The sequence below is a fragment of the Eptatretus burgeri genome, chromosome 2 (assembly GCF_056783735.1).
Source record: "Eptatretus burgeri isolate ZD-2024b chromosome 2, Ebu_testis_v1, whole genome shotgun sequence".
Classification (NCBI taxonomy): Eukaryota; Metazoa; Chordata; class Myxini; order Myxiniformes; family Myxinidae; genus Eptatretus; species Eptatretus burgeri.
In genome coordinates this window covers 49,655,046-49,669,742 of record NC_140962.1, presented here as the reverse complement: position 1 = coordinate 49,669,742, position 14,697 = coordinate 49,655,046, and the positions used below count along the sequence as shown (strand labels likewise).

At 45.2% G+C, this 14,697-nt stretch overlaps 1 protein-coding gene across 4 annotated transcripts in view; it reads right to left on the bottom strand.

The window, feature by feature from the left end:
- NEB (nebulin) overlaps positions 1 to 14,697 on the bottom strand; it is a 439,712-nt gene that overhangs the window by 145,344 nt on the left and 279,671 nt on the right. For all 4 annotated transcript variants that reach the window (XM_085869257.1, XM_085869259.1, XM_085869258.1 and 1 more), the window contains 4 exons: positions 11,984 to 12,088; positions 11,669 to 11,776; positions 10,634 to 10,747; positions 10,262 to 10,459 (listed from right to left, as the gene is read on the bottom strand). In XM_085869257.1, the coding sequence (XP_085725383.1) occupies positions 10,262 to 10,459; positions 10,634 to 10,747; positions 11,669 to 11,776; positions 11,984 to 12,088 (525 nt within the window). The remainder of the gene's footprint in view (positions 1 to 10,261; positions 10,460 to 10,633; positions 10,748 to 11,668; positions 11,777 to 11,983; positions 12,089 to 14,697) is intronic.

Here is a 14,697-nt window from a genome sequence, read left to right as displayed (position 1 = left end):
CGGCTGATAAACCGGTCGCGAGGGTATATGGATGTTTGAATAGCAGCTGGTAAACCGGTCGCGAGGGTATATGAATGTTTGAATAGCAGCTGGTAAACCGGCCGCGAGGGTATATGAATGTTTGAATAGCAGCTGGTAAACTGGCCACGCGGGTATATGAATGTTTGAATAGCAGCTGGTAAACCGGTCGCGAGGGTATATGGATGTTTCAATAGCGGCTGGTAAACCGGTCGCGAGGGTATATGGATGTTTCAATAGCGGCTGGTAAACCGGCCACGAGGGTATATGAATGTTTGAATAGCGGCTGGTAAACCGGTCGCGAGGGTATATGGATGTTTCAATAGCGGCTGGTAAACCGGTCGCGAGGGTATATGGATGTTTCAATAGCGGCTGGTAAACCGGCCACGAGGGTATATGGATGTTTCAATAGCGGCTGGTAAACCGGTCGCGAGGGTATATGGATGTTTCAATAGCGGCTGGTAAACCGGCCGCGAGGGTATATGGATGTTTGAATAGCAGCTGGTAAACCGGTCGCGAGGGTATATGGATGTTTGAATAGCGGCTGGTAAACCGGCCGCGAGGGTATTAGACCATGTGGAGGTACTCGCTATTACCTTAAGAAAATGATTTTCGTTGTGCAGATCACCAATCTGGATGAAATTTGGCAAACTTAAAGAATTTTAGACGCTGAGTCCAAATCCACTTGTTTCCACGTCGAGGATGTGACACAATTGGTCATTTTTGGCAATTAAAGATCCACCGACCATTAAAGCACGATTTTGACACAGAAATGAAGAATCAAGGATAGACTGATATGTAGGTCAAAGAAAACTCTTGTGAGGTCTTAAAATGATACAATATGTTTATACAGAGCCATATTCACTGTTACTAAAGATGTTTATAATTAAAGGTCGTAAACCGAAGCAGTTACATATTTTTACCGGCCGAAAACGTTTGGACCGACCAGACAGGCCTTCGAGTTGACCAAGGCAACTTTTTGCTTAAAAGGCAGCCACACTGGCTATTAAAGGTAGTCACATTGACTATTAAAGACAGTTACATTGGTGATTTCGGATTAAATCAAAGACAAAGAGACTGCGCGACTCAGCCTGATGAAAAGTAGAACCGCCACAAGAAGATTACTGCCTTAGAACTCCAGTATTTCTTGCTCTGAAGCGGTTGCTGAACTTGGCTCTTGACTGCTGTTATTACAAAACTCAAGTCCACTATTACATGCTAACCAACCTGAATACCACTGTGTAGTGGATTACCATAGCAAAAGCAGTGCGACACCCGCATTCACAGTTCGTCATCGGAATCATCGTCAGTTCCGCTTTCATCATCCATAAGTTCCATTTCTGCACGGGTCTGTTCATCGTTGGCGCAGTTTTGACACCCACAGCACTCTGCGCGGGACAGTCCTTTTGACCGGCAAGAACACTGGTTGGTCTCACATTTCGTCTTCTTGCAATTACATTTCGTCGCCTCCAACAGTTCCTTCGGTGCTGGTGGTTTGTTCAGCCAGTGAACAGTCGGTGCTCCGTTGCGTTCCATCCATCCGTGAAATGTAGAAGGGGCTTCTATAAACCTCTCAGTCGCGCGGTGGTGGATCGCAGACTGATAGTTCACTCTTTTGCAATGCAGCATCAGAGCGTCGCTTGTAGGCGGCAACTTCTGTTCTCCCAGCGACTGGCTGCAGAATAGCTTGTCGCGAGCCTCATCCACACTCTTCATGGTCGGCTGATTGTACATGGCGCAGACGAATTGTTCCAGGTCGTGAATGATATTCTGATCTAGCGTGAATTCTCGACCAATACTCCCGAAACAGGTGATGAGATGGGGACCCTTCATCATCAAGTCGAATGGCCTTGTTTTGCCCTTACCATGGAATGCACTGATGGTATCACTTCCCGTGAAATTGTGCAAACCTATCAACGCATCGCAGACAGAACTTTCCAGGGCATTACTCAGCTTCCTAATGTCAACGACGATAATGTCCTTGGGACTTCCTGTGACCAGATGGCAATTACGCGCTCAAATCGACCTCGAGTGAGCCGACGCCAACACAAACACAACGGTGTCGAAACTCTCTATGCGCACCGACTCTTCATTCTGTCCCACGTGAGCGGCATGTAGCAGGAGCTTCGTGTCAGCTTCCTCATGGTCACATTCAAGTTCAGGTACTGACGACACGACACAGTCATGACACCATTCGATGCCTCAATTTTCTCACATTTACCGGCATCACTGATGTACAACAGCATGTCGCCCAGTTTTGATGGAGAGATGTTTCTCGTCCACGATTCGACGATGAACTCTATCAATGCCTCCTTGTTGGCTCCGCTCAGGAGATAATTGGCCCACTGTTTTGGAAGGGCTTGATCACGTCTGTAGATGGTTCGTACCTGCAGATCGCCCGCCCTGCCCGCTCGTCTGGCGTGCTCCAGGCACTTGATGCTGATACTTGGGTAAGTATCAAACACCACGTCCAGTCTCGAAGATTGGTTATGTCGTACTTTGGCTCCTACGATGTTCAGCACCATCTCTTCCAGTTTGCCAAAAGTGTTCGGCAGTGAACCAGCCTTTATCGCCTGAATAACGGCCATTCCATCCACAATTGTTGCACCTTGGATAGGCCGAGCGTCCACATGGCAATCAGGCCACAGTTTCAGTATATGGTTGCAGAGTTTGGCTTTGTCCGTCTTAGCAATCGAACCATCACCGGATGCCAGCGGGAAAGATATGTTCACCAGTGGGTACGCGAGCAGATCGTGGAGTGTTACATTGCTTTTCTCTCCAATCAACAGCAGTCGTGTGAAAAGACGACATTCATTCGCAATTTCAACCTTCGGCGTCTGCTGGTGGGGAGTCGCCGACTTGCCTTGCGCCTTCGAGAAAGTTGCCAATTTGGCCTTCGAAATCGTACTGAAGAATGGGACCTCACCCGAGAGAAGCCGATCACGCAAGATTTGCACAACAGCATTCTCTCCCTTGAAATACGCGTTCATCAAGTCCGCGGAAGTGGCTGGCGGTGCGATGAGACCTGAACTAATATTGACGAGTTCAAGGTGAGCACCGAAGAAAGGGTTAATCATTTGAAGTACTGTGTCCATCACTTGTACCACCACTGCTTCGTTCTTCTTCGAGCTCGACACATCCAAATCCTTTCTCGTTCGGGGCTAGTTGTGGATACCCGCCATGGACTCACATTTCCTTGTGATTTCCAAACGTGCTGGTTGGGACAGGATCCACTTCTTCACAGCTGTGCTTTTCTGAGTGTAACCAATGATGCCTCTACTGGTCTTGCTGTCCCTATTTAAGGTCTGCTCTATGATCTGATCACACGCAACACTACTAAATCCATAACGAGTATGCCGTTGGGCAGTCCATTTGCCGTCCATGAACGCTTGATAGGTGTCTGGGTGGGAGTGCTCCAGCCCGGCCATTTCCAGCCAGGAAACGGGTAAGTACCTTGCATAGTTTAGGTGATCGTACGCAAAGTACCAGGGCATTGACGCTCTCGTGATCGCAAGGTGTTTCAGCCAGTTCAAAGTACGAGTTGCCCGTATAAGCTCTAGTGCTAGCTCCACCATTTCCAAGTAGGGCCATGTAATGTGCACACTCTGGTGTTTGTTCAGGTCATCCCTCACCATGAGTGCTCCCGAGTATAGAACATGTAAATTGAGGCCTGAGTCACCCTGCTGTGGACCCTGGCTGGCTTCATCCTCTGTAGTTGACTCTGTTTCTGTTGTAGAGCTACTGTCTAGAACAGCAGCCTGAGCAATGGAATCAATATCAATGTCCTTCATGTACACCACTTCACTATCAGATATTTTGGTGGACGATACAAAATCATGTCTGGGTACCGTTCCTGCAGTCTTTTCTTCAGTCTTGTTGCCTGGTAGTTGGCCTTATCCTGACCTTGGCATACTCTGAGTAGGTCATTGAACATCTCACACAACTTCTTCATATGTATTGATTGCTTTCCATCAATGAGTCTTACTTGGATTACTTTATCATAGAAAATGTCAAATGTTGAGTCATAGTTCACTTTCTGAGTTTAGAGTTTACTTTAACTCTGTCTGTGGTATGTGTCATTCACATACTCATAATAACATTTACGGTGATAACAAACTTCCAGCGCCACACAGTCTTTATCCTTTATAGTTGTCATTATTCTCACAAAACGTTCATCTCTCCTCTGCTCAGCAGTTTCCCTGAACTTTCCTCCATCCTGTGTTTCTGCCAGGGACAACTGATCACGTTGAGATTTTCCTTTGACACGGATGAATTTGTCTTTTTTCTGGCGTATGACACAAATTCTTGGCAGTACACCAGATGATTTGCCAGCCACCCTTTCTTCAGAAGTTATGAGGGATTTTCTACGTATTTTGTGGTATGAGTGTCCCTCTTCTTCCAGTCCGCCCACCACCTCACTGGCTCTAGCAGAAACTGCAGTAGTGCTGGTTTCTGATTTCCTTTTTCCTGGCTTCAGTACATTTTATATGATCCTTGTTACAAAACGATGCACAGCAGAACTGGTGACGGCCGGCATCCGCAGGAGGATCAGTCATTGGCAGCAGTTTCATAATTTGATCAGCCAGCAAACGGCATTTGTTGATAGTTTCACGATCTGTGGCATCGCACCAAGCCTTCGCACACTCGCATACCTTACGCCAGCTGTTATCCGTGAATTGCGTCACTTTCTCATCTTCCTCCCCGCCCAAGTGTGAAACAACGCATATTTGGTTGTTGAAAGACCAAAAATTACTCGAAATCACACGACAACCATGGGCGCCACCATCTTGATTTGTTGTTTCCTGGTCGTTTCCTGCGCGATTCCAAGCAGCCCACGCCCACTTCATGGCGGTAATTTCAAATGGTAATAACTGTCGGTGTATCAACTTGTGCATATGGAAACAAGTAGGAATTTTGTGGGTGTGTTCTCATGAATGTTCAGGGTGAATTTCCTTTAGATTGGTGATATGCACAAGAAAACTGAATGAACCGACCCACCTCCACATGACCTATATATAAATGTTAAATAGGGGCTGGTAAACCAGCCGCGAGGGTATATGGATGTTTGAATAGCGGCTGGTAAACCGGCCGCGAAGGTATATGGATGTTTGAATAGCGGCTGGTAAACCGGCCACGAGGGTATATGGATGTTTGAATAGCAGCTGGTAAACTGGCCACGAGGGTATATGGATGTTTGAATAGCGGCTGGTAAACCGGCCACGAGGGTATATGGATGTTTGAATAGCAGCTGGTAAACCGGCCGCGAGAGTATATGGATGTTTGAATAGCAGCTGGTAAACCGGCCGTGAAGGTATATGGATGTTTGAATAGCAGCTGGTAAACCGGCCGTGAAGGTATATGGATGTTTGAATAGCAGCTGGTAAACCGGCCACGAGGGTATATGGATGTTTGAATAGCAGCTGGTAAACCGGCCGCGAGAGTATATGGATGTTTGAATAGCAGCTGGTAAACCGGCCGCGCGGGTATATGGATGTTTGAATAGCGGCTGGTAAACCGGCCGCGAAGGTATATGGATGTTTGAATAGCGGCTGGTAAACCGGCCGCGAGGGGATATGAATGTTTGAATATTGGCTGGTAAAGCGGCCGTGAGGGTATATGGATGTTTGAATAGCGGCTGGTAAACCGGCCGTGAGGGTATATGAATGTTTGAATAGCAGCTGGTAAACCGGCCGCGAGGGTTTATGAATGTTTGAATATTAGCTGGTAAACCGGCCGTGAGGGTATATGGATGTTTGAATAGCAGCTGGTAAACCGGCCGCGAGGGGATATGAATGTTTGAATATTGGCTGGTAAACCGGCCGCGAAGGTATATGGATGTTTGAATATTGGCTGGTAAACCGGCCGCGAGGGTTTATGAATGTATAAATAGCGGCTGGTAAACCGGCCGTGAGGGGATATGGATGTTTAACTAGCGGCTGGCAAACCGGCCGTGAGGGTTTATGAATGTATAAATAGCGGCTGGTAAACCGGCCACGAGGGTTTATGAATGTTTGAATAGCGGCTGGTAAACTGGCCACGAGGGTTTATGAATGTTTGAATAATGGTTGGTAAACCGGCCACGAGGGTTTATGAATGTTTGAATAGCGGCTGATAAACTGGCCACGCGGGTATATGAATGTTTGAATAGCGGCTGGTAAACCGGCCACGAGGGTTTATGAATGTTTGAATAGCGGCTGGTAAACTGGCCACGCGGGTATATGAATGTTTGAATAGCGGCTGATAAACCGGCCACGAGGGTTTATGAATGTTTGAATAGCGGCTGGTAAACTGGCCACGAGGGTTTATGAATGTTTGAATAGCGGCTGGTAAACTGGCCACGAGGGTTTATGAATGTTTGAATAGCGGTTGGTAAACCGGCCACGAGGGTTTATGAATGTTTGAATAGCGGCTGGTAAACTGGCCACGAGGGTTTATGAATGTTTGAATAGTGGCTGGTAAACCGGCCACGAGGGTTTATGAATGTTTGAATAGCGGCTGGTAAACTGGCCACGAGGGTTTATGAATGTTTGAATAGCGGTTGGTAAACCGGCCACGAGGGTTTATGAATGTTTGAATAGCGGCTGGTAAACCGGCCACGAGGGTTTATGAATGTTTGAATAGCGGCTGGTAAACTGGCCACGAGGGTTTATGAATGTTTGAATAGTGGTTGGTAAACCGGCCACGAGGGTTTATGAATGTTTGAATAGCGGCTGGTAAACCGGCCACGAGGGTTTATGAATGTTTGAATAGCGGTTGGTAAACCGGCCACGAGGGTTTATGAATGTTTGAATAGCGGCTGGTAAACTGGCCACGAGGGTTTATGAATGTTTGAATAATGGTTGGTAAACCGGCCACGAGGGTTTATGAATATTTGAATAGCGGCTGATAAACCGGCCACGAGGGTTTATGAATGTTTGAATAGCGGCTGGTAAACTGGCCACGAGGGTTTATGAATATTTGAATAGCGGCTGATAAACCGGCCACGAGGGTTTATGGATGTTTGAATAGTGACTGGTAAACCGGCCACGAGGGTTTATGAATGTTTGAATAATGGCTGGTAAACCGGCCACGAGGGTTTATGAATGTTTGAATAATGGCTGATAAACCGGCTACGAGGGTTTATGAATGTTTGAATAATGGCTGGTAAACCGGCCACGAGGGTTTATGAATATTTGAATAGCGGCTGATAAACCGGCTATGAGGGTTTATGAATGTTTGAATAGTGGCTGGTAAACCGGCCGCGAGGGTATATGAATGTTTGAATAGCGGCTGGTAAACCGGCCGCGAGGGTTTATGAATGTTTAAATATTGGCTGGTAAACCGGCCGCGAGGGTTTATGAATGTTTGAGTATTGGCTGGTAAATCGGCCGCTAGGGTTTATGAATGTTTGAATCTTCTTCTTCTTCCTTCGGCTGCTCCCGTTTGGGGTCGCCACAGCGGATCATCCGTATGATCCGCATAGTGATTTGGCACATGTTTTACGCCGGATGCCCTTCCTGACGCAACCCTGGTCGCCTCTTACGACACAGGGATATTATGAATGTTTGAATATTGGCTGGTAAATCGGCCGCAAGGGTATATGAATGTTTGAATAATGGCTGGTAAACCGGCCACGAGGGTTTATGAATGTTTGAATATTGGCTGGTAAATCGGCCGCAAGGGTATATGAATGTTTGAATATTGGCTGGTAAATCGGCCGCTAGGGAATATGAATGTTTGAATAGCGGCTGGTAAACCGGCCGCGAGGGTATATGGATGTTTGAATAGCGGCTGGTAAACCGGCCACGAGGGTATATGGATGTTTGAATAGCGGCTGGTAAACCGGCCACGAGGGTATATGGATGTTTGAATAGCGGCTGGTAAACCGGCCGCGAGGGTATATGGATGTTTGAATAGTGGCTGGTAAACCGGCCACGAGGGTTTATGAATGTTTGAATATTGGCTGGTAAATCGGCCGCTAGGGTATATGAATGTTTGAATAATGGCTGGTAAATCGGCCGCTAGGGTATATGAATGTTTGAATATTGGCTGGTAAATCGGCCGCTAGGGTATATGAATATTTAAATAGTGGCTGGTAATGCTTCAGTCACATTTGGCTCGGCGGCCGTAGGGTATAAAAAAATCTACAGCCACTAGCAATTATAGGGCGGCCGCAGTATTTCCATGGTCACACAATGTAGCAGTCACATATGTTTTTATTTTTCGGGGAGCCGCTCGGGGTATTTAGAAATTGTGGAAACCGAAAACGTGGGGGTGCCGTACGGTCTTTGATTTGATGTTGCACGGTGACGTGAGGGCGTCCCTGCTGCGGCCATCGAATTTTCAAGGCAGTCGCAAGGTAGCCTCAAGGTGCCCGCAAGGCGACTGCAGGGGGGCCCTAAGGCGAACGTGGAAATAGTGCGGCCGCCGTATTTTTTGGGGGTTTGCAAAATTCATTTTTCATTGATAAGAGCCTACGGAAAATGCACGAATAACGCAAGCCCACCTTACCCCCTATGTACGGTCGACGTGGAACACGTCTACGTCATGGCTACAGCTTGTCGAATTGCTTTGGCGAACCTCGAAATGAAAAAAAGTTATAACTCTGCACTTTAATTCCACGGAGACCCCAAAGACCTGCAAAAAAAAGCCATACGGCGTAGGGCCAACCTGAGGCCACCTCAGAAACTCTGCGGCCGTCGCACGTTTCTGTCAATTCAGGGGGGGGGGGTGGGGTACAGCCGCCGTATCCTCGCCGAAGGGCAAATGTGACTGATGTTTAAACCGACTGCTCGAGTATATGAATGTTTGAATAGCGGCTGGTAAACCGGCTGCTTGGGTATATGAATGTTTGAATAGCGGCTGGTAAACCGGCCGTGAAGGTATATGAATGTTTGAATAGCGGCTGGTAAACCGGCCACAACGGTATATGAATGTTTGAATAGCGGCTGGTAAACCGGCCGCGAAGGTATATGAATGTTTGAATAGCGGCTGGTAAACCGGCCGCTGGGGTATATGAATGTTTGAGTAGCGGCTGGTAAACCGGCCGCGAAGGTATATGAATGTTTGAAGAGCGGCTGGTAAACCGGCCACGAAGGTATATGAATGTTTGAATAGCGGCTCGTAAACCGGCCGCTGGGGTATATGAATGTTTGAATAGCAGCTGGTAAACCGGCCGTGAAGGTATATGAATGTTTGAATAGCGGCTCGTAAACTGGCCACGAGGGCATATGAATGTTTGAATAGCGGCTGGTAAACCGGCCGCGAAGGTTTATCAATGTTTGAATAGCGGCTGGTAAACCGGCCACGAGGGTATATGAATGTTTGAATAGCGGCTGGTAAACTGGCCGCGAAGGTTTATCAATGTTTGAATAGCGGCTGGTAAACCGGCCACGAGGGCATATGAATGTTTGAATAGCGGCTGGTAAACTGGCCGCGAAGGTATATGAATGTTTGAATAGCGGCTGGTAAACCGGCCGTGAAGGTATATGAATGTTTGAATAGCGGCTCGTAAACTGGCCACGAGGGCATATGAATGTTTGAATAGCGGCTGGTAAACTGGCCGCGAAGGTTTATCAATGTTTGAATAGCGGCTGGTAAACCGGCCACGAGGGTATATGAATGTTTGAATAGCGGCTGGTAAACCGGCCACGAGGGTATATGAATGTTTGAATAGCGGCTCGTAAACCGATTGCTCGAGTATATGAATGTTTGAATAGCGGCTGGTAAACCGATTGCTCGAGTATATGAATGTTTGAATAGCGGCTGGTAAACCGGCCGCGAGGGTATATGAATGTTTGAATAGCGGCTCGTAAACCGGCCGTGAAGGTATATGAATGTTTGAATAGCGGCTGGTAAACCGGCCGCTAGGGTATATGAATGTTTGAATAGCGGCTGGTAAACCGGCCGCGAGGGTATATGAATGTTTAAATCGCGGCTGGTAAAACGAATGCTCGATTTTATGGAGGTTTGAATAGCGGCTGGTAAAACGGCCGCAGGGTTCAAACTGTTAAAACTAATGCTTGTATGGATATTTCCGTCTTGATTGCCAATCTCAGACTCCGATAAAAAGAGGATAGTCAGACAGGATGATTTGAGAATCAGACACAATGTCAGACACAATTCTGAGTCGGGTCTTGCAGTTTGAAATATCGGCAATGATATCACCACGAACAATATCAACATCAATCATGACGTAAAAGTGGGAAATGTGGGGATGTTGTTTGTGGTGGGATGAGTGTTATACAAGATAGTTCAAACATACATCACTGAGCTGTTCGTTGACTTTTCGTGCGTGAACGAACTCAGCAAGATCCGGGCGGCAGGTCCACGGGTGCAGGTACGTGCGATAGTCCATGCCACTGGCCATCTTCTGTGCTGCGCGGGCTGTCTCCAGGTGCTTCAGGTCAGGGGGTATGTGGATCCGAGCCTTGTTCTTCTCGTAGACCTGCTTGTATAGGAGCTGAAGGCAGCGATATATGCACACACATCAAGATTCGTGGTCATCCTCCAGCACTACAGGCAAAGCAAAAATCATTCGGCTTCATTGGAATCCATAGGAAAGGCAAAATATGGAGATTATATTTATTTAATCACTAAGATATGTAATCAAGTCAATCTACTTTGCCAAACCCACATCACTGCGAATGCGATCAGCTTTTAAAGCCTGCATCGCTCGAGGATCTTCCTGGAGGGATTTTGGCAAGCAGTAATGTGCCTTGAGCTTCTCATACTCCTGTCGGTACTTCACCTAAAGAACAATGAAGGGGTGGAAAAAAACAAACAGGAGAGGATGGAGTTGAGGGGATAAACAAAATATTTGTCACTTGCTACTTGAAGGGATTCATGTTAGATCACATGTTTTCCCGTAGAAGAGAAAGGAAGTGAGGGACTTTCTCCACACACCTACCGCCACTCTTCTTTAATGCTAATGTGTGGAGGACAAAGGTGTTGTGCTCAAAAGGGAATATTTTGCAACATTTAAAGCAAGAGACAAATGGCATTGCAATGCCCACTTAATCTTGTCAAGAGTAAAACATGTTTTACGTTTCATGATCCACCTTAAAAAAAAAATTTAAGTATTTAAAAGACACATACTGAAATATTGAATAAAACAATTACAGTTGAAAACAATTAGGTGATAATGTTCTTCACTTTGTATCAATATGATATGACAAAGGTACAACATAAGGGGAATTATGCTGCAATAACAAATTATCCATCCATTCCATTGAGACCATATTCTGTGCCGAGCGTTGGTGCTGCCGAAGCAGTCTCCTTGGCTCTTGGACACAATCCTGGACGGGTCGCCACTCCGACACAGGATACCAGCAAGCTGGCACTCATTTTGCCGACCTCGGAAGGATGACAGGCAGAGTCAACCCCACCTTGTGTTAATTCAACAGCTGAGCGGGATTTGAACTCGGTATCCTAGGATACCAAGCCCACCACCCTAACCATTAAGCCAACACCAGGCATAACAAGTTCTGATTAGTCTCCATAACAAGGAACCATTGTTGTGCTTTGTCAAGAGTTCCCGCAGCAAGACCTTTGGCTTCTGGCATGGTCTGCATGTTCACTAGGTTTGTAGCGGGCTGCAAACAAAGCCAAGAATGACTTTGCAACAAAATACACAATTTGGAAGTTTGGTTGTGCAGATGGTCCCACTTACAATACTGGGAAGGTCCTTGGTTTCCTTGGCATTGATGAAGAACCATGAATCCATGGGAAGGTTGTAACCTTCAGCCTTCGTTGTCTCCCAAGCATTCTTATAGCGTTTCTGCATTTCAAGAAAAAGTCACCAACCTCAGCATGGTGATTCTTACATGATCAAAAACCCAAATGACAAACTCATACACCATCAGCAGATCACACCTGTGGAGATGCTTTCAATGTGGTTTCCAATCTGATATCAACAAAGCCGCCATGTCAGAAATGACTGTTGAGATTAAGATGGAGCACTCAGTGATGTTCCTGCATAACTTACATTGCTGTATAGCTTCTGAATGTCTTGATTCCTGAGGTTTTCCACCGTGTCTGGAATTGCGAGGTACTTCCCACGCTGTTGCAGATAATTGTTCTTGTATTGAACCTGAAAGTAACCCCATTACAAAACTCATTAAGATGATTTCCAACCTGATAAACAACAGTTAGTGAACAAACTCAGACTCTTGATATGCAAACATTATGACACAGTCAACTATAAAAGTATGTCCTTGTGATAATGTGCTCTTCTCTGTCGCTTGGCACATATTCATGAAATACAATGAAGTACTCGTTTGTTATGCATGGTACTGAACTCTTTAAAATAAGTACAGCACTTGTGTAAGTAATGAACGAAAAATACTGAAATTACAGTTTCATTGACACTTTTATCGATACTTTCAGAGAGATGTTTGGTTATCTGCATGTCCGTCACCGTTTTTCTCAGAGAAGGCCAAAAGGATCTTCGGCAAACTTTCAGAGGTTCATCAATGAGTGCTGGGGAGTGTTTTAGGCAAAAAGTTGTAAAAAAAAAAAAATGTAATCGCGCTATCGTGGCTAAACCTTTGAAGCTATGTCAAAGATAATATTAAATAATCCCCGACCCCATTCCTTCATGGGTGAAGGGAGGTGTTTTAGGCCCCCATAAAAATTAGAAAAAAGAAAAAAAAACTTAATTTCTTCAAAATGCCAACAGGATTAGAACATCACCGGCAATGACAAGATTACAACAGTAGCGGACAACGTTGGGTACCCCCCTGCTGGTCTACCTATATAAAACAGTGTGTATTTGTCTGTCCCCCTTCATAAGATCGATTCAAGAATGTTTTTAAAGGCCGATCTCTTAACACGACTGTGTGTTCATTACTACGGCCTATTTTTGAGGATTAAAAAAAACCTCGAAAAACATTTTTCATGAAAGAGTAATTTCGTCTCTTCTATTGGAATTGTAGACAGTGACTTGCAAACCGAGCCTCAAGGCGGTTATTTAAATAACAAATAAATCAAAGGCACAGGGAGATGAAATTTGCTACATGTGATGTGAAAATGCGTGCAGAGTAAAACGTGTGTTCATTTGCATCCATAGGATGTCTAATTAAAAAAAAAAGATGAAAGCACACCTGACGCTAGACCGAGGCTTCTGACTTTGGCACAATCACGAAGTTGTACCGTCGAAATGAAACGTTCCAGAAGATAAAGAAAATATGATCACATTTGTACATGAAGGAACCATTGTTCGTTTAAAATAAAGCTTCTTGCTACGAAACATCATATCTTCCAGTGCCCTTGAATATTTCAAATAAAATAACTCCAACCCGTCATTTTTGATGGCCTTTTGTACTAGCATAGTATAATGACGATTTGACTGGCATATTTCAGTCCACTGTAGTACAAAGACCTCAGCATGGTCCGTTCTTTCACACAAGCAAGTTTTCAGTGCCTGCATGGGATTCGAAACGGGGGTAGAGATGGGGGCGGCAAAAATGCAAATGGTGCCTTCTGTCATCAAGCTGGCAAGCTTGGAGCAACAATCCGCATTTATTGCCACATCTGAAGCAATTCAAATGCTCCAATGGTGACGAGGTGCTCCATTTGAACAAGTTTGTTTGATAGATGTGGCTTTTCTATGCCGAGGGTCCATAATAAAAATTTGTATTGATGTCAAAGCCAGTGACCAATTGCAAATTAAAAGTAGGATTCCCTGTAATTAGGAGCTATTCTACTTCAGTGATTTTGATCTCGCACTAATCTTTGATCTTCTTTGTTTCTTCCAGCTTCTTTTGTCGGTTGCCAGTTTGTAATTGGTGCCGTCTTCCTACGATTGTCCGTTCTTCTTGCTATGTGTCCAGCACAGCTCCATTTCAGTCTTTAGATGGTGACCAATATGGCACTGAATTTGGTTTTCTGCCTGATCCATTGGCAACTCTGCTTGACTGTTTTTGTAAGGCCAAAACAGCAACTCTCCACGGCTTATGTACAAGAAAATATAAACACAGATGAAGGAAATTTTGTTCATGAAGAATGCATTATGTTTACGTTTGTTTGCGTGTTTAGAGTCGCACTGAATATGTCATTTCCGAAATTCTAACTTACAATACTCTATCTGATGATTAATATATTTAAACGACAGCATTGTGTGAAAAAAAATTAAAGTATGTTATTGAAAGCAAATTTTTTGTGGAACATTGTTACAGCAGTAGCAAAACAAAACTACGGCAGATTACATTGAAAACTTAACATGAGCATTTCATGATGGAGTATTTTTAGAAGATTAACCTCTACAACAATCTCGTATTATTACCTCCACCTCTAACACCAATCTCCTATTATTCCCTCCACCACTGACAACAATCTCCTATTATTACCTCCACCCCTAACACCAATCTCCTATTATTACCTCCACCCCTAACACCAATCTCCTATTACTACCTCCACCCCGAACAACAATCTCCTATTATTACCTCCGCCCTCAACACCAATCTCCTATTATTACCTCCACCCCTAACACCAATCTCCTATTATTCCCTCCACCACTGACAACAATCTCCTATTATTCCCTCCACCCAGAACAACAATCTCCTATTACTACCTCCACCCCGAACAACAATCTCCTATTATTACCTCCACCCCTAACACCAATCTCCTATTACTACCTCCACCCCGAACAACAATCTCCTATTATTACCTCCACCCCTAACACAAATCTCCTATTATTAC